The sequence below is a fragment of the Myotis yumanensis genome, unplaced genomic scaffold, assembly GCF_028538775.1.
Source record: "Myotis yumanensis isolate MYYU_CA2020_CCGP unplaced genomic scaffold, mMyoYum1.0.hap1 SCAF_1, whole genome shotgun sequence".
Classification (NCBI taxonomy): domain Eukaryota; kingdom Metazoa; phylum Chordata; class Mammalia; order Chiroptera; family Vespertilionidae; genus Myotis; species Myotis yumanensis.
The window spans coordinates 197677015-197698330 of record NW_027223752.1 but is presented as its reverse complement, the minus strand read 5'-3'; the positions used below and the strand labels follow the sequence as shown (position 1 = coordinate 197698330).

The window sequence follows — 21316 nt, the reverse complement described above, 5'->3', positions numbered from 1 at the left end:
CAAGCTCAGGCAGCTTAATTCCAAAGACTGTGCTCTCCCCCATTAGATGTTGGGCTGATTTAAGCCTCAAAGTCATTCACTCATTTGACAACTTAGGTTAATTTATCTTAAAACTCACAGAAGCATTCCTTTCCATTATAGCAAACATTTTTATAGTGCATGATATACACCAGGCACTGCCCTAAGTGCTTTGCACAAGTAAGCTCTCTCAACCTGACATTCTGATAGACATATGACCTGTCAGATGGCTGAAGACATACAAGGGCACCAGTTACAATACAGTGATGTAGATACTTCTAAATAAATAAGTGGATAGTTCATTCCATAAAAAATCTGGAGTGTTTGTCCTGTTACAAATAATTTGAAAACAACTCTGCTAGCCTAGGTTGCATCAATTCTTTTTGTCTTCCTGTATTGATGGGGAAATGTTCCCAAGAGTCTATTTTATTCTCCTTTCTGGCCTAATAGTAACTGATGATGCTGTTAAAAAATAAATCAGAATTGCTTGTTAACCATACAATATGCATCCTGAAGCTAGTGCTCTTGTGTTTAAAATAATGTTAACAGCAAGTTCAGATACCTTTTAACATTTTTAAAATGACAACTCTTGTGGTTAATAATAATTCTCTATTATAATTTATAAACCCAGGATAGAGTTCAAGTTATATTGCAAATCCCGCTTCTCCATTCCAGCCATTGAGTGTCCAGTCATCAGTGCCAGAATATTGAAGCCCTGAATCCTCAGGGAAGACTGTTGTTTGACTTGTTTTGCTAGAAGAATCCCACCTGCTCCAGGTATTATATGAAGTAAGATTTTGGCAGCCCTGGCAGCTCTTCATATCCAGTGGAAAATGATGGTCCTCATCTTCCATTGAGGAAAACCATTTAAAAGTATTCATCTTGTTAATAAGTAACACAGTTTCCCTTGTGAGCAAGGAGTCAGTGCTACCTGTCATTTGCTGTGTCTTCTTCCCTTAGAGTAGAGAGTTCAATCACAAAGGATTGGTCTGAGACCTCCAGCAAAAGCACTGATCCAAACCACATGAATATAAATAATATACAATATGCAGGAGTTTCAGTTTGGTGTGCCATGGATATAATTCACGGACAATTCACACTAGATACCAGTCTTTGAGGCAATCCAGTTTCGATACTGAGTCACTTTTGTGTAGACCCCAGGTTTTTTGGGAAGAGCACATGATTGTCCCCAACTTACTATACCAATAAGGTACCAGATGTCATGATTATCATAAACGAGAGGTCCACCAGAATCACCCTGGAGAAAAACAAAAACATATTTAAAATTGTTAACTCTAATTGAGTAGGAAGGTCATTGCAATCATCTCTTTTCCACACAGAAAAAAAAAGAAATTGGTACAAAGAAAATGCTAAAATTTCAAGTACATTGTTTTCTAGAAAGACTAACATTCATATGGAGTGGATACATTATTTCTGATTCAGCATCCTTGGATTTTTTTTTTTTTGCTAGTTTGATTAGATATTTTATGCATGGTTTAGTAAGCATGTGCATAAAATATTTAATAAAAGGTTAGTATTTGTGCATAGATAAAGGATAAGGAAAGTTGGAATGGCTTGTTTAACAGAATGAAAGGGAATGCCATTCATAGAAGTACAAATCATAGGAAAAGATCAGATGGAGAGGGGAATAAGAGCAGAATCAGGTGCAACATTTTAAATGAGATGCCTTTGAAATATCTATGTGGAGTAGAATCTACAGGGTTGGGCAAAAGTAGGTATTATTTAAGTATCCACTTTCATTGGTCATTGGTTAAATTACCAGCCATCATTACCTAAAAGATAAATAATAAGTAAGGATATGAATAATAACAATAAGAATAAGAAGACAAATAATAGAAATAAATAATATAATAAATAATAATACAAGAATAAACTCTTTCATGTACTCATAACTATAAACCTACTTTTTTGCCCACCCTTGTGTAAGTCTGGGGATAAAAGTGGAGGTTGAGGAAATATATAAGTCTGGAGATCAAAGGGAAAGTTGGGAACCTAAAAGTAAAAAGATGATAATGAAGCTATGGTGGAAAGATAAATAGATCTTCCACAGAGAAAGTATAGGGTAAAAAGAGGAACAGGTATAAAATAGACCAATTAATGTCTGGGATTAAGAGAATGATCCTGAAAAAGATACAGAGAAGGAGCAGACAGAGATGTAGGATTAAAATCATTACAAGTCAAAGGAAGACAATATGTCAGGAAAGAGGGATTTGTTAGCATTGTTAAATGCTGTTGAGAGGTTTAAGAGAAAAAAAGACTAAAAATCATTTGTTGGAGGTGTTTGGTGCATCATTTAAAATCTCAAGAAGAGCTATTTTTTCATGAAGTGATAGAACAGAAACCATATAGAAATGGTTTGAGAAATTAGACAATGCATATAGACAGTTTCCCAAATATTTGATGGTAAAGGGAAGACAGGGTACATTATGGGCCAAGAAAGAGTTGTTTGTTTTTTTCCTAACTTGAGAGAACTGAATGGGGAAGGATCTGGTTACAAAAGAAATGTGGACTATGAAAGGAGTGAGAGGACATAATAGCTACTGAAAACTTTTTCAAAATGCCAATAAGAAGAGAAGTCTGAGCAGAGAAGTAATCAGCCTTAGAGAAGAGGTAGCTCCTCTGTTGTGGCCTAAACTGAAGGTGGATAAAATGGGTCCAGATGAAGGTAGGTCTGTATGTCTGGTGCCAGGAAGATGGAAAAAGTCCCCTCTTAGGATTATTATTTTCTTTGAAAATTGGGAAACAAAATCATCAGTTCAGAATAAAGGGATCTATCTATATATATAAAACCCTAATATGCAAATAGACCAAACGGCAGAACAACCGAACAACCGGTCGCTATGATGTGTGCTGACCACCAGGGGGCACGTGTAGAACATGGCGGGCATCAGCCATGGTGGGATGGTGGAGCAGGTGAGTGGGGGCACCAGACCAAGGCAGGGCGCCAGTTGCTGTCATCAGGGTGAGCCTCTGGAAGTTACTGAAAATTCTTTGCTCTCGTGTGCCGCAGTCCCACCAAGTGCTCGCACCTGCTGCCAGCACTGGCCCTGCTCGCACCTGCTGCCAGCGCCCAGCACTGGCCCCAATCACTCTGCACCCTCAGCAGGTGCAAATGGGGCTGGTGCTGTCAGCACATGGGAGCAGTGGCGGCGGGAGCAGGGCTGCAGACAGACAGGAGCCAGGGGACCATGGCAGGAGGGGCCAGACGGGGACGCAGAGGATGGGCCAAGACCCGCCCCTGTGCCCACCGCAGCCTAGTGGCCCACAGTTCTTTTCAAGGTGCACGAATTCGTGCACTAGGCCCCTAGTCCTATATAATAAAAGCCTAATATGTTAAGTGTCCAGTTGTCCGGTCGGCTGTTCAACCAATCAAAGCATAATATGCTAATGATATGCTAAGGCCACTCAACCGCTCACTATGACATACACTGACCACCGGGGGTAGACAGTCGACTAGTCAACCAGTCGCTATGACGTGCACTGACCACCAGGAGGCAGACACTCCAACCAGTAGGTTAGCTTGCTGCTGGGGTCTGGCCAATTTGGACTGAGCGAGATGAGCCGGACACACCCTGGAGCCCTCCCACAGTCCTTCCCCAGCTGACCAACCTCGCACATCCCTCTTTGGCCCTGATTGTGCACCAGTGGGGTCCCTCAGCCTTGCCTGTGCGCTCTCGCAATTCTCGACCCCTTGGGGGATGTTGGAGAGTCGGTTTCAACCCCTTCCTGCAGGCCAGGTCGAGGGACCCCACTGGTGCACAAATTTGTGCACCAGGCCTCTTGTGTATATCTATCTATCTATCTATCTATCTATCTATCTATCTATCTATCTCTATCTCTATATAGATATAGAGATAGAGATAGATAGATAGATAGATAGATATCTATATCTATATCTATAGATATAGAGATAGATAGATAGATAGATAGATAGATAAAAGCCTAAGCGACCATTTCGACTGGCTAGTAGCTATGATTCGCACTAACCACCAGGGGGAAGATGCTCAATGCAGGAGCTGTCCCCTGATGGACAGTGCACTCCCACAGCCAACCTCCCATGGTCGGCCAACCTCCTGCGGTCCTTCCCCCCAGATGGCCCACCCCACTCGGCCCCCAATCACCAGCCAGGCCGAGGGACCCCACCCGAGCACGAATTCGTGCACTGGGCCTCTAGTAGAAAATAAAAACAGAAGCTGAAAAATGTGGAAACTGTTGAGAGAATTCAGAGAAAGGAGATTTGGAAAAAGGAATAAACAGTAAAATTGTAAGTTTTTTTGTTTTGTTTTTTTTAAATCTAGAACCTTTAGTGGAACTAATGTGTTGTTATATTTTTTCCAGGAACATTTGACCTCCCACTTTAAGGCAAAGAGAAAGAGATTGAATAGTTGAGTTCTTCCAGGTTTGGGACTTTGTCAGACAGAAACACTGGAAACAGAGCAATGAGTGAGCTTGGGGTATTAGCAAAATTGCTTTAAAAAAATGATACATATAAAATAAAACAATAAAAATAAAAATGAGAGAAAATAAAGTCTAAGCTGGACAAATGGATGATGAAAGAAATTAAAGAATTTATTGACTATGAGATAGAGAAGCAATGGTCTATAGGTCTCTATAAAGTTGAAGAAATGAAATATTTTGCTCAACTAACACATATTTATGCCAGGCACTGTTTTAGGTGTTGATAATAGAGCAGTAAACAACATAGACTCCCTATCCTGGCCAGCTTGGCTCAGGGATTGAGCGTTGACCTATGAACCAGGCAGTCACAGTTTGATTCTCGGTCAGGGCACATGCCCAGGTTGCAGGCTCGATCCCCAATGTGGGGCATGCAGGAGCCAGCCAATCAATGATTCTCTCTCATCATTGATGTTTCTATATAGCTCTCCCTCTTTCTTTCTTTCTGAAATCAATAAAAAAATATTTTTTTAAAAAAATAGCACCCCCCCCCCCCCCCGAAATTCTGTGCCTTCATGGAGCTTATATTCTAGTTTAGTGGAAGAGACAGATAATAAACCAGCTAAATATAATATATTGTGTATTGAATGATGATAGAAGCTAAAGATAAATATAAAACAGAGAAGGTACACAAAGAACATATGTGTAGGTTGTGTGTGTTTGCAGATAAGGGTTGGTAGGTTGGGGTGTAACACAGAGAGTTGTGGCCAAGGGGACAGGAATAGTTGAAAAACAGGCAGAAGGGATTGGGGAGAGGTGCTAAATAGGAAGATTTTGAGAATTTGTTTTTATGTAGATGGAACAGTTTTTGGTGACAAGATTCAAGATGTGGCTGGAAAAGGGTGAAGCTCACTGGAAATTAGGAGATCTAGGAACTAAGAGTCCAGCATTCAAATGGATCAGTGTTAATACTGCAAGGCTTGGGGTGGACAGGAAACCTGTTTCAGGAGTCAAAATCATTAAAGAATGAGACAAAGAAGACTCAGAGGTGGGGGATGAAACAAGATAGATGAGAGATGATGACAGAGCTGAATAACGTGGTCTTCAGAGGAGAAGTTTCTGTGTCTTTTTGTTTTTAATTTTGTTTAAGAACATAACCAGAAAAAATTGTGTGAACCAGAAATAGAAGCAACAAACTTCAATTTCCTAATCTATAATAATAAAAGCATAATATGCTAATTAGACCAGACAGCTGAACGACCTTCCAGACGTCCTTCCAGATGAAGCCTCCGTGGCAGGGGCCGAGGCAGAGGAGGTTAGGGGCAATCAGGCAGACAGGCGGAGTGGTTAGGGGTGATCAGGCAGTCAGGCTGGTGAGCAGTTAGGGACGATCAGGCAGGCAGGCAGAGTGGTTAGGGGCAATCAGGTAGGTAGGCAGGCAAGCGGTTAGGAGTCAGCAGTCCTGGATTGCAAGAGGGTGCAGGCTGGGCTGAGGGGCTCCCCTCCCCCTGCAGGAATTTTGTGCACCAAGCCTCTAGTTTATAATATAATTATAGCACTGGTTAAATTTTATATTAAATAAAATAATGTATAAAAAGTGCTAAGTATTTTGGTTGGCACACAGTAAACATTCAATATCATAATGTTTGTTATTATGATTATTAAATAAACTGAGTCCTTAGTGAAATAAATGCTTTTTTTTTTAAATCTCAAGTGAAATATATGCCAAATTTAGAAATAGCTAATAGAAAATTTTCTTTCAATGTTTTGACCTGACTTTGTACTTACCTTACATGCGTCTACTTTTCCTTCCATGAATCCAGCACATAACATTCCTGAAGTGATCAGACCATCATACACATCCTTTCTGTTACACACATCACTGCTTATGGTTTCCACCCTGGCTTGCCGAAGTTTATTTTGTGTAGGTCCTATTGCACAAACAAATAAACAAACAAAAAAACACGCTCTTAAATACAGTTGTATCTAAGACAGGGGTGGGCAAACTTTTTGACTCGAGGGCCACAATGGGTTCTTAAACTGGACCGGAGGGCCGGAACAAAAGCATGGATGGAGTGTTTGTGTGAACTAATATAAATTCAAAGTAAACATCATTACATAAAAGGGTACGGTCTTTTTTTTTTTTTAGTTTTATTCATTTCAAATGGGCCGGATCCGGCCCGCGGGCCATAGTTTGCCCACGGCTGAAAGACATGGAAGACATATAAATTGTATTTTCCTAGGAGCAAAAGCACAATATTATTTTATTAACATTAATTGTTGACTAATTTTATTTTGTTTTATAAATGTCTACATTCAAAGAACCATAAACATATGCAATCCAATATTATATCCTAACAGTGCATAAGCTATTGGCACCCTTACAACTATATGCAATTATATATATATGTGTGTGTGTGTGTGTATATATATATATATATATATTTTCATGAGGAGAGGGTCCATCACACTGATCTTGTCCAAATGAAACACTTTTCAATATAAAGAATTTAAGACTCATGGAAGTTGACGGATTTTCCAAAAGCTTTCAAGTGGAGACCAGGATATGAGCTGTACAGAGCCCTTTGCCCTACTCTCTGCCATAGTGTGTTATTTAGGGGCATCCTGAAGGGTGGGAAACAGAACAGATGTCCGGTACATGCTAGCAATCAGATGCCAGCACAGCAGGGCCAGGAGGTAGCAGGAGAGAATACTGCACAATTGAGCACAGGAAGGGAAAGGAAATAGCTCAGGACTCCTGAGTGAAGCTGTGGGTGAGTAGCCCTGAGCTAGCAAGAGGAGAATAACCTTTCACAAAGTCAAGTTGGAGGTTCGTACTGCATTTGGGAAATCTTACGCATAATCAACTTCTGTCAAAAAAATAAACAAATAAAAGCCCAGTTGAGATATATTCACGTTTGTCTCCTAGTTTCTTCAGGATATCCTTGATATAACCTTAAACATTTCTTATTTCCCACTTTAAAATATTTAATTAATCTATATTTTTAAAATATATTTTTATTGATTTCAGAGAGGAAGGGAGAGGGAGAGAGAGATAGAAACATCAATGATGAGAGAGAATCATTGATTGGCTGCTTCCCACATGCCCTCCAACCAGTGATTCAACCTGCAACCCTGTACATGTGCCCTGAACCTGACCGGGAATTGAACTGCGGCCTCCTAGTTCATAGGTCAACACTAAATCACCTAGCCACGCTAGCCTGGCATAATTACTCTCTCTCTTTAAAGTGGAATGAACTAGTACCTAGTTCTGATCTCCAGTTTATAAAATTTTAGAATTTATATTTTTTAAACCTCCTAAGAAGTGGGACACAGGAAAAAAAATGCAGATTCTATTAATTAACCAAAATGAAAATTCACAAAACACTTTCATATTTATTAATACCATAAATCCTCATTAGCACAAGGAAGAATTTAGACCAAAAAAAAAAGAAAAATAAGACAAAGTATCATAAGATTGTGGTGTGAAGTATATGCTAACCAGCAGTGCTTACATATGTGAAATATACAATTTAGAATCATTTACTCCCAAGTTTGTCTCATTTCATAGCACCTAAAACACTGTTCTTTCCTTCCATATTAGCTTCTCCCCTTTCTTACCACTGCTTCAATTAATTGTGAACTCAAGGATAGGAACCTGATTCCTTTTGCTTTTTAACCCACAGTCGCCCTGATCTCCTTGGGATCATGTACATTAGAAGCATCAGCATTATTTTTAGGAAAAATCTAAAGAGGATTCCCTAAGCCATCTTGTTTAGAGTTTAAGACATACTTGTACGGGTAAATTATTTTGAACTACTCACCGTCGTCTACAATGGATCCAAACCCTGTGACAAAAACACTTGTTTTAGGTGGCAACTTTATAGATGAATCTGGGAGGCAAACTCTCTGGACTACATTTGAAAACTCAACTCGGGTGGTAAGCTGAGCCAGGGCAATGTCATTTTCATTTGTTTCCCTACGGTAATTTTCATGAAGGATGATTTTCCCCACATTTCGTTCCACTGCTGGTGGATTAATAGTTGTACCAAAAGTAGCAATCCATTGACGTGGGTCTTTATTTCTGTAAAACATTGAAGGACAAAATTTATGACACTTAATATTATATATATATTTTTTAAAAGATTGAGACTGTATTTCTTCCCAACTATTGGGATTATGCTCCTGAAAAATCCCTAAAGTAAGAGAATTTGCAATTGAAAGCCTTATTGAAAAAGGAGGGTAAACAAGCTGATGGTGTAAGTGAGAGTATGAAAGCCCTTAAAATGTTTTACATCCTCTAAAATTAAAAGAGCACAGCAACTAAATGGAATATCCATGCTTCATTAATAGTAATAGGTACCATAGAATTAATTTCCAATCTTTACATTTTTTTTGTTTATTAAAAATTCATTAGGTTCTCAGTCTTCTGTAATTTCAATGAAATGTATGCATATTAATTTTGATTTATTTTGGATATTATACGTGCTCAGAGGCGTCTTCCCTCTGTCTCAGACACCCCATCCATTCTTATGACTCACATTCTGCTCTTGTTTACTGGGTCTTGCTGTTATCCTTGAAACAAAGTGTAATTTGTCTCTTGTGTATACAAACTCTTGCATGTATCCAGGATTGTTTTTCCACCTACGCCCAGACCCTGTCTGGATATTTAAGGACTAAGCAGCCCTGACTCAACGTCATGTTGTGAGAGCTCTCACCACCCTCTGATCTGGCCTGGCCAGTCCCTCTTACTACTTTTGAGGTTCTCTCTTCACATAGATGCTTTTCTCTCCCCCAAAGTTACATCACAAGCAACTTCTATGTAGTACTGCCATCTCTTTAACCTCCCATTCTTCCCCAAAACTCAGTTCCCTCTTTTGCTAATTATCCCCATCAAGAATGACTAGAAATATATAGAAATTTGAAATTCTCTTTGTAGAGGAAAATTATGTAGAAGGAAATTACACAGAGGAGAATTCAAAAGGGGATTTCCTTGTTCATGTGGGATTACTGTGTTGGTGAATCATAAATGTGTCAGTGTAATGAAAACCTGAAAGATTAGTGGTTTTCAAAGTACGAGGCACTGCCCCAGGGATAAGCAGGCAGAGCCCAAGGGTGGGGACTGGGAGACGCAGAGGGCTCCTCTCTCAGCTGGTTTACTTATTTATACTTTAAAGGAAGTGTTTATTCAAAGCCGAAATCTTAGGGATGAAGAATTATTTAAAAAGTAGAATTCTGGGAGATACAAGACATACGTGATTTCAGTCTCAAGGAGCTTGTAAACTAATTGAGTAGATTAAAAAAAAAAGTACCCATCTCTTCATGCCCTGTCAACCAGAAAAGAAGACTCTTGTAATAGGCCCTGTTCAACACGCTGTGGATAAGGACACTGAGACTCAAGTTAACTGGCTTAGCCGGGGAGGGACACAGCCAGCTGCTTAGTGCCAGAGAGAGAGAGAGAGAGAGAGAGTCCAAGTCTCATGCCATCCTATCAAAACCTTTTCCCCTACCCACACTATTTCAAAAAGACTGAGTTTCTTTTTTATAGGCATCAAAGTACTGACATTTGTCTTAAATATGATTTTTAAATAATACACTGTCTCTATAGGGGGAAAAACATAAAATTTAAAAACACTTGGGATGAGGAACCCTGTGTTTTTCCTTCACAACAGTATATGTCATTGTGCAATTACATGAAATTATTATCACTCCCCAAATTGAACCATTTTCAGGATCATTACATTTCCTAACTCTTTTAGATTATTACCAGAATAAAACACCATCATTCGTATTTTAGGAAATCCTTCCTATGAATCTATACCTATTGTCACTTGTCAAATTTCTGTTTCCATTTATTTAAAAATTTCTTGAAAGTGGCATCTAAACTCACTGAATCCAGTGCTCACTAGTTATTTCTATTTTACCAAACTTAATGGCCAATTCCCAGTTGGGTCTTTTAGCATACAGCAATTACACTGGACCTGCTGAAACACAATAGCTTATATTCTTCATTAAAAATCAATAAATTGACATCTGGATTTATTTTCAATTTACATAAATTATAGAGATCAATTATAAACAAAAATAAATTATATTCCTCAAAATAAGTATAAAGATTGGAGCACTATGTGAACAAAAAATCAGAGAGCCTTAAAAAATGAGTGACACTCAAGTTCACCTAAGACATGATGCTAGTTATTTTGTAAATATAAATGAGTCCCTTTTCTCTTCTCTCATGAGATAGTGACAGACATTCACCTTAAGTTCATTAGGTCATTCCTATTACATATCTACCCCATTTTTAAAAAAAGGTGTAGGTACTTTGAAGGATGGTCAAAAGCCTCCTAGATTCACCAAAGATAGTTTTCTTGAAAGGATGTGTGAATAGTGCCACTGGCCAGAGCTTCATTCAGAGCTCTTATTTTTTGAGAGTTTAAAAGGAAAAACTTTCTGTTCCCTGTTGGTGAAAATTCAGGGAGGAAAGAAGGTGTGTCCTTGGTCACCTGGGGCAATAGTGGGCCTGTGGATATCTGTTACATGAACTGATATAGCTGAGCTTTAAGAGCTACAGCTGTGAAAGGTCAAGCAGACTGCTCCTGTTGGGCCCTATATGACCAGTCTTCCATACTGGGAAGGCAGAGAGACAGGGTGGTAGGACTCTCCCATCATCCATACACCTGTGGTCCACACAACTCACAGGAGTTCTTAGGTGATGCAGTTGGAAGGGAAGCTTCAAGAGTGACACCTTTCATTTTTGTCTTATTTATAAAGTGAGAGTGGGATAGAAGGATTAATTGGAAAAAAAAAACACACAGAAGTGGCTGAATTTTCTCTTTGCTTATATGAAAAAGCTTAATTTTATCTAATCTAAAAAAAAGAGAAACATGTAAATTGACCACACCTCCGCTACGCCCAAGCCACGCCCAACAGCCAATCAGAGCGACTATATGCAAATTAACCCAACCAACATGGTGGCCGGTAGCCACAGAGCTGGAGCAAGCAGGAGGCTTGGTTGCCCCGGCGATGGAGGAAGCCAAGCTTCCCACCTGCCCTGGCCAGCTGTGGCCTCCACTCAAGGCAACAAAGTTTCAATTATAGAAGATAAATAAATCCCAGATACCTGCTTCCAGCCAGCCTCCACTGGGAGCTTTGATGGCTGGGGGCTGTGGCCAGCCTGCAAACAGCCATCAGCCCCTCAGCTAGGCTGGCCACACCCTAATGGGGTCAGGGTTCCCACTGGGGGGCTTGGCCAGCCTGCAAACACCCATCAGCCCCTCACTCAGACTGGCTAGGCACCCCAGCAGGACCCCCACCCTGATCCGGGACACCCTTCAGGGCAAACCAGCTGGCCCCCACCCATGTACCAGGCCTCTATCTTATATAATAAAAGGGTAATATGCAAATTGACCCTAACAGTAGAATGACTGGGAATGACTGGTCACTATGACACACACTGACCACCAGGAGGCAGACGCTCAATGCAGGAGCTTCCCCATGGTGGTCGGTGCGCTCCCACAGAGGGAACTCTGCTCAACCACAAGCCAGGCTGACGGCTGCCAGTACAGCGGTGGTGGTGGGAGCCTCTCCCGCTTCCTCAGCAGCACTAAGGATATCCGACTGCAGCTTAGGCCTACTCCCCGCTGGCAAGTAGAAATCTCCAGAGGTCTCCCGGGCTGCCAGAGGTATGTCTGACTGCCAGCTTAGGCCCAATCCCCCTGGGAGCAGGCCTAAGCCAGCAAGTGGTCATTCCCCGAGGGGTCCCAGACTGCGAGAGGGCACAGGCCGGGCTGAAGGACCCCCCCACCCCCGCCCAAGTGCACAAATTTTTGTGCATCGGGCCTCTAGTTACATGTATAATAACCGATCTTTACACTAAAATAATTTATGATATAGTAGAAAAGATAATACTAATGTCACGATAATACAGGAAAATACATGGTGAGAACCACAAGAGTGATATAAACCAAACAGCATAATTATTTAGAGCAGGGAGAGATGAACATAATCAAGGCATAGAGCAAGCATCATGCATTTTAGGGGACAGAGGAGGGTCCATCCATAATGGAGCAGAAGATAAACTGGTGAGATTAGACTCTTCCCAAGTACTGAATCCATTGATGACATCTGGTAACTAAGTAAAGGAGACTCACAACAGTCCTGGGAACTTACTTGCGGAAGCAGTGAGCAGCTGTGAGCAGCCACGTGTTACTGATGAGGCTGGCTCCACACTGATGGCCTGCCCCTTTGAGCTGGAGGCTGGCCTGCCACGGCCATTCCCCTTCCATAGCTGTTTCCCTTCCTTGGACAATCCTTTCTGTAGAAGTGTATGCTGGTAATGGCATGTTTGAAGATGTCATCCTTATTCCACAGCCTGTCACAGAAATATACATTAGCTAGTTTTCATGAAAGCGGGAGGGGGTGGGGGGGAGGGGTGGGAGACATATCCTGACTTGCATTGGGTGCTGATGCTTAGACAAGCCATTGCACCTGCCACTCTAACCCATTCCTAGCACTCAGTCTCTGAGGTTCTTGGTAGGGGTTCTACTGATCTTACTGAGGTTCAAAAGAAATATTTACTAATATTTCAAGGCATCCAATCCAGGGTCAACTTCTGTCTCTCTATGTAAAGCATATACTAGTATAGATAAATAAATAGGTAGATAATTTATTGAGCATCAAAAATACAATATAAGTAATTTTATTAACCCAGCGGTTCTCAACCTGTGGGTCGCGACCCCTTTAGCAGTTGAATGACCCTTTCACAGGGGTCGCCTAAGACCATCCTGCATATCAGATATTTACATTATGATTCATAACAGTAGCAACATTACAGTTATGAAGTAGCAACGAAAATAATTTTATGATTGGGTCACAACATGAGGAACTGTATTTAAAAGGCCAGAAGGTTGAGAACCACTGTACTAAATTCAATAAAAAAGTAAAAAAAGAATGTATAGATCCTCACCTAGGTGTTTTAGATACATTTACAACAAAAACACTTTTCTGATGAGAAAACTCAGCCTTGAGAAAGCATATAAATTGCTGGAATTCATCCAACTGATAAGTGATTATTAGATATAAAATCAAGGAGGATCCACAGTATAGTTTGTATTTTTACTCCTGAGAGGCCAATAATATAAGTCATGATTTTATCTTAACATGAATCTATAAGTTGTCTTTTCAAAACCCAGAATTTAAACAATAATGCCTTTTTGTCGTTTTCTAAAAATTGAAAGGCTACTTTTTAAATTAAGTTTATTAGGGTAACATCGGTTAATAACATCATATAAGTTTCAAGTGTACAATTCTAAAATGCATCTGGATATTGCATTGTGTGCTCACCACCCAAAGTCTAGTCTCCTTCTGTTGTCATAAATATGACCCTCTTTATCCTGTTCACCCACCCCCACCACCTTTTCCTGATAACTGCCTTTCTATTGTCTGTGTCTATGAATTTGTTTGTTTAGGTTGTTAATTTGTGGCTTTCTGTTTTATTACACTCCACATATGAGTGAAATAATATGGTTCTTGTCCTTTTTCTTTCCTCTTTTTAATTGAATTTATTGGGGAGACATTGGTTAATAAAATTATATAGCTTTCAGGTGTACAATTCTACAATACACCATCTATATATTGTAGTATGTGTTTGCCACATCAAGTCAAGTTCCTTCTTTCATCACCACTTACTCCCCTTTATCCTCTTCTATCTCCCTCCAATCCCTCTCCCCTCTGGTAATCACCATGCTCTTGTCTGTGCCTATGAGTTTGTGTATTTTTTTTTTTTTTTGCTTAATCCCTTCATCTTTTTCACCCAACCCCGTAACCTCTCCCCCCCTAACAGCTGTCAGTCTTTTTTCTATTTGTGGGTCTATTTCTCTTTGATTTGTTAGTTTTTTTGTTCATTAGATTCTAAATATGAGCAAACTCATTTGGTTTTTGCTTTCTCTGACTGGCTGATTTTACTTAGCATCATGCTCTCCAATCAAGCTGTTAGAAAGATTAACATTTCCTTGTTTTTTCATAGCTGCATAGTATACCATGGTGTAAATGTACCATAGCATTTTTATCTATCATCTACTGATGGACACTTGGGTTGCTTCCAAATCTTGCATATTGTAAATAGCACTGCAGAGAATATAGGGGTGCATATATTCCTTCAAATTAGTGTTTGGGTTTCTTCAGATATATTCCCAGAAGTGGAATTGGTGGGTCATAAGGCAGCTCCATTTTTTATTTTTTTGATGTAACTCCATACTGTTTGCCACAGTGGCTGCACCAATCTGCATTTCCACCAAAGTGCACGAGAGTTCCCTTTTCTCTACACCCTCACCAACACTTGTTGTTTGTTGATTTATTTATGACAGCCATTCTGACAGGTATGACATGATATCTCATTGTGGTTTTAATTTTCATTTCTCTAATGACTAGTGACATTAAGCATCTTTTAATATGTCTGTTGGCTATCTGTATGTCCTCATTGGAAAAGTGTCTATTCAGGTGCTATGTCCATTTTTCAACTGGACTGTGTGTGTGTCTATTGAGTTTTATAAGTTCTTTATAAATTTTGGATAGTAATCCCTTATCAGATGTATCTTTGACAAACGTGTTCTCCCATTGAGTGTGTTGTCTTTTCATTTTGTTGATAGTTTTCTTTGCTGTGCAAAAACTTTTGAATTTGATGCTGTGGCTTGGACTTCCAGTGCTATGTTGAATAAGATGGTGAAAGCAAACATCCCTGTCTTGTTCCCAATCTTAAGGAAAATACTTGTAAGTTTTGCCCATTGAATATGATGTTGGCTATGGGTTTGTCATATTTGGCCTTTATTATGTGGAGGTATAGTCCCTCTATTCCCTCTTTGCTGAGAGTTTTTATCATAAATGTTTTCTGCATCCATTGAAATGATCATGAGTTTTTTAATCCTTCATTTTGTTTATGTGGTGTATCATGTTTTTTATTTGAAGATATTGTACCAACCTTTCATTCTCACTTGATCATGATGTATGATCTTTTACATGTATTGCTATATATCAGTTTGATAATATTTTGTTGAGGATTTTAGCATCTGTGTTCATCAAGGATATTGGCCTATAATTTTCTTTTTTATAGTGTATTTATCTGATTTTGAAATTAGAATAATTTCAAATATGCTGGCTTTGTAAAATGAGCTTGGAAGTCTTCCCTCCTCTGAAATTTTTTGAAATAGTTTGAGAAGGATAGGTATTAGTTCTTCTTTGAATGTTTGGTAAAATTCATCTGTGAAACTGTCTGGTTCAGAGCTTTTGTTTGTTAGTAGTATGTTTCTTCTAATTACTGTTTCAATTTCACTAGATGTAATTGGTCTATACAGAATTTCTGATTCTTCCTGATTCAGTTTTGGAAGATTGTATGTTTCTAAGAATATATCTATTTTATCCAGATTGTCCAATTTGTTGCCATATAGTTCTTCACAATATTTTCTTACAATCTGTTGTATCTCTTTGATGCTAGTTGTTACTTTTCCTCTTTCATTTTTTTTATTTATTTGGGTTCTTTCTCTTTTTCTCTTGATGAATCTGGCTAAAGGTTTGTCAATCTTGTCAATCATTGCAAAGAACAAGCTCTTGGTTTCATTCATCATTTTTTATTTTTTTTAGACTTTACTTTGTTTATTTATGCTCTCATCTTTGGTTCTAGTTATTTTTCTTGAAAAATTTTTTTGATTCTTTGATAACAAACCCTTAATTGATTAGACCAGTGGTCGGCAAACCATGGCTCGTGAGCAACATTCGGCTCTTTGGCCCCTTGAGTGTGGCTCTTCCACAAAATACCATGTGCGGGCGCACACAGACAGTGCGATTAAAACTTCATGGCCCATGTGCAGGAGTCAGTTTTCGGCCTGGGCGAGTCTATTTTGAAGAAGTGGCGTTAGAAGAAGTGGGGGTACATTCGCTGAGGTTGACCCCTCAGATTGAGGACGTTTTTAGCAAAGGCCAGCTTAGGAGTACCCTACTTAAGTTAATAACAATGTACCTACCTATATAGTTTAAGTTTAAAAAATTTTGCTCTCAAAAGAAATTTCAATCATTGTACTGTTGCTATTTGGCTCTGTTGACTAATGAGTTTGCCGACCACTGGATTAGACTTCAAACCAACCTTAAGATTCAAAAGTATATTAGTGTAATTCTTAATGTACTTTTCTATTATTTCTATTTGTATTAAGAATGCAAGTTTTGCCTGCTGGTGTAGCTCAGTGGTTGAGCATTGACCCATGAACTAGGAGGTCACAGTTTGATTCCTGGTCAGGGTACATACCCAGGTTGTGGGCATGACCCCCAGTAGGATGTGTGCGGAAGGCAGCTGATAGATGATCCTCCCTTATCATTGATATTTCTCTCTTTATCCCTCTCATTTCCTACCTCCAAAATCAATAAAAAACATAGTTTAAAAAAAGAATGCACCCAGCTGGAATGGCTCAGTGGTTGAGCATCGACCTATGAACCAGGAGGTCCATGTTTGATTCCTGATCAGGGCACATGCCTGCCTGGGTTGCGGGCTCGATACCCAGTGTGGGGCATGCAAGACATAGAGAAGCAATGATTCTCTCTCATAACTGATATTTCTATCTCTCTCTCACTTTCCCTTCCTCTCTGAAGCTGGGCTCATGGCTGGCAAGCGCAGCAGTGGTAGCGGGAGCCTCCCCGCCTCCGCTGCAGGCAGATGGTAAGGAGCGAGGGTTCCGGACTTTGAGAGCCCAGCCAAGCTGAGGGATCCCGCCCCTCCCTCGCTTCCCCCCCACCCCACAGTGCATGAATCTCATGCACTGGGCCTCTCGTCAATAATAAATTATCATGATAAGGTAACTTATTATCTTGTTTTTCCAGAACAAGAAAAAAGTAGTGTGCATATTGAAAACACTCTTTGTGTCCTACTCAAAATTCAGTGAAAAATACAACCACAACTAGATCTTATATGATAAGGATTTCCTACATTCATCCAGAAACAAAAAACCTTCATAACAAAAATCACACCCATCTTAGATTTCTATTCTATAGCAAAAACACTAGAAGGAACAGAATATTCTGTATTAAATTATTTGGGAAAGTTTATGACCCAATTTTCTTATAAAACATAGAGATAAAGGAAATGGAAAGAAATTCTTACATATGCAAGTACTCAGAAAATATACCATTTGTATAATTTTCTTGCTTAAAATGACTTGAAATACAGTTTAGCAGGCAAAAAGGTAACTAAGAATGGGAAATAGTAAAATATAATAGGCAACTTCAGGGATTGGTAATTAATTTTAACCATACATATAAAATGGAATATAATGTTTAAAAAAATGATATTGATTGAATATTTAAAGATTTAGTGATAAGCAAAATTGAAAGTTACTCATCAAAGACTGGAAAGTCAATTGAAGTTGATGAGAGAAATTTAGCCTATAATTTTTTCATTATGCATAGTTCTTGCTTTATCCTTGAGTTTGATATCTAAGAAATAAAGGTTAATATATGGATTTAAAAAACATAAAGGCTAGCTAGAAGACATCAACATGTGTTTAGAGAAAAAGACAAAACACAATAGAAGAAAAATATTTACCAAAAGCCAGAAAACATGAATGAGAACAAATATATGAATATTGATAATATTTGGAAATATGTTAAATGTTGCAAGTTATATAGGGAATGTTCATCATTTTTTAGTGTCCTTACAACATTTTTAATGGACGTATTTGATGGGGGGGGGAGGCAAAAAAAATGTCCATAGCAGATATTTCAACAAAAATACAAGAAAACAGAGAACTTTTAACAGGAAGAAGCCTAACTAATTACAACTTTAAAGCACTCTCTGAACTGGGATAGTATTTTAAAAAATAATCATTTAAATAAAATATTAAAATAGAATGTTAGAATTATAGTTACATATGTTATAATATAAAAATACCATGTAATTTTAAAAATTATATTCTGTAAGTCACATTTAAAATTGTATTTGATGTAAATTTATAAACTTAAATATCTTAAGAATAATAAACAATAATAAAAAGCTAAGTGTTCAGTTTATAAAAACATAAAATGAACAAAATGCTTGCTATTATTGTAATGATTATTTTGCAATATATATGAATATCAAATCATTACATTGTCCACCTGAAACTAATATGATGTTATGTTAATTATACCTCAATGGGAAAAAAAAACAACAACCTTACCAAATTTTACTAACTTTTTATGGCTTTTATTCATTATCTTTACTATGAAAGAGACAGTTAATTGTGGGGTTTGGAGCTTACGGCTATTGAGAAGATTCCTCATCTTCTTGCTGTCAATAGCTGAAATACACAAAGCATGAATTAGTTGGTAGGAGAATATGCTCCTATTGTCATGTAATTTTATTCAAATGGGCACTATAAGAAATGCTTATTATCCAAAACATGTCTATTTCAAGAGGGCATGAGATTTTTTATAACCAAGTTATAAATATCCCTCTATTCTGATTTAATCCAAAATGTATAATTTGAATTTTTTGAAAAAGAGTATTTTGGTTTTGATTTTTGCTGAGAAATAAGAAAGTAAAGTTAGAAAATTAGGGAAGAATGGTAAAGCTCAGTGCCCCCGATTGCTTTCTTTAGGAGCTCCAGTATAACTCTAGGAAACAATCCCAATTCCTATCACAATTGCTGTGCACTATATCAGGTGCACTAGCCTATGTGTCCCAGTAGGCCTGGCGGTTGTGTTGAAAAGGCAGCTCAGGTAGCCAGAGGCATCGAAGATCCCTCACAGTCCAATTTTCAGGGCCTGGTCTACAAAGGGTAGGAATTTCCTTAATATAGATAGATGGCTTTCTCTAACTGAGGATTCTCCCTCATGGTGAATATGGTGGAAAGTTGTAACTCAGTGGCAGGCACTAGAGGCATGAAGCTCTCTCATATATAGCCAGTTCATGGATCCCACCATCTCTCCCACACTTCATGCCTCCCTCTGGAATATCTTTTTTCTTTAAAAAGTATCTTAGTGTTAATTTAAGTACAGTCATTAAATTTTTGGTGTTTAGATGTTTGGTTTGTTTTGGCTATTTGTTAAAGAAAAAATAGAGAAGTAACTGATAAGTTGCTCAGGAATGGTGACTTTCTCAAAAGAAGGATCTGAGTCCCAAATCCTACTAGAGGTTTCTTGGAAATTTCACTTCTCTCTATTTAACAATAGATATGAATATGGGAGAAAAAATGTATGCAATAGAATTTTGGTTATTGAGTATGGTCATAGAATAGTTATTTTGATATTAAAGCAACCTGTGTAATGAAAATTCAGTGTACATGACCAAGAAATCTGAAAAAAAATTTAAAATTGTAAAATGAAAAACCCTACAGTTTAACATCTCTTCTATGATAGATATTTTGCTAACCCTATGATCATGCATTAAAGGTGATTATATTATCAGAAATTTAGATTTAGTTTCAGATTGCCATTTAGAGTGTCCTGGAAAATACCATGTTTTATTTTGTATAAAATTGATTGATAATAAAGGTGGATGCCATACTATTCATTATTTCTAATTACTTCTTTTTTAAAATATATTTTTTATTTATTTCAGGGAGGTATGGAGGGAGAGAGAGAGAGAGAGAGAGAGAGAGAGAGAGAGAAAATCAATGATGAGAGAGAATCATTGATCGGCTGCCTCCTGCACACCCACTACTAGGGATTGAGCCTACAATCCAGTCATACGCCCTTGACTGGAATCAAACCTGGGACCCTCAGTCTGCAGTCTGAAGCTCTATCCACTGAGCCAAACTGGCTAGGGCTCTAATTACTTCTTGAAAAAGTTGTCATGAATGTGTGTGGGGATTCCATCTCAAAATGTATTTAAAGGAGTTTCCCAATTTCTAGCAACATAAAAATTTAATTTTAGACTATCTGTTTCTTAAATTCATGGCTACTAGGAGGGGAAATACTTTCAGGTTCAAAGGGCAAGCCTTATTTTTTGGTATTAAATCAGAAGTAACTGAACATGGAAATACTTAAGGAGATGCAATGAACAGAGCTGGGATAACTATTATGTGAGACATATGCTAGAGTTTGGGGGAAGGATCTATATATTTAAAAGGCTAATATGCAAAGTGTCCCCTCAGGAGTTCGACTGGGAGACTGGGAGTTCAATCACTCACTATGACATGCGCTGACCACCATGGGGTAGTGCAGAAAGAAGGAAGGCCCTGGCTGGCAGCCGGAAGGCCCTGATCAGCCCTGATCACTGGCCAGGCCTAGGGATCCTACACATGCGTGAATTTTGTGCCCCAGGCCTCTAGTAAGAAAATAAAATAACAAAGTCCCTGACATTGATACTTATAATCTTATTTGAAACACATTATTTTATCTAATTACTAGAGACCCAGTGCATGAAAATCATGCACTGGGGGAGGGTCCCTCTACTCAGCATGCATCCTCTCGCAGTCCAGGACCCTTCAGGGGATGTCCGCCTACTGGCTTAGGCCTGCTACCCCTGGGGATCGAGGCTAAGCCAGAAGTCAGACATCCCTCTCGCAGTCCAAGGCTCTTGCAGTGCAGGACCCTTCGCTCCTTACTACCCACCAGCAGCAGGGGCAGGAGAGGCTCCCACCACCGCCACTGAGCTCACCAGCCATGAGCCTGGCTTCTGGCTGAGCGGTGCTCCCCCTGTGGAAGCACACAGACCACCAGGGGTACAGATCCTGAGTTGAGAATCTGGCCCCTGGTGGTCAGTGCACATCATACCAACCATTCGTTCCGCTGTTCGGTCGATTTGCATATTAAGGTTTTATTATATACTAGAGGCCCGGTGCACAAAAATTTGTGCACTGGCGGGGGGGGGGGTGTTCCTCAGCCCGGCCTGTGCCTTCTCACAGTCTGGGACCCCTCAGGG

At 39.1% G+C, this 21316-nt stretch overlaps 1 protein-coding gene across 1 annotated transcript in view; it reads right to left on the bottom strand.

Moving 5' to 3' along the window:
• Window positions 1-1117: 1117 nt before the first annotated feature.
• Window positions 1118-21316, bottom strand: part of LOC138994649 (transmembrane protease serine 11F-like) — a 73013-nt gene continuing 52814 nt past the window's right edge. Inside the window, exons 6-10 of the mRNA XM_070394698.1 lie at window positions 18711-18749; window positions 12604-12805; window positions 8259-8518; window positions 6223-6365; window positions 1118-1276 (exon numbers count right to left, since the gene is read on the bottom strand). Coding sequence (XP_070250799.1) covers window positions 1118-1276; window positions 6223-6365; window positions 8259-8518; window positions 12604-12805; window positions 18711-18749 — 803 coding nt within the window. The remainder of the gene's footprint in view (window positions 1277-6222; window positions 6366-8258; window positions 8519-12603; window positions 12806-18710; window positions 18750-21316) is intronic.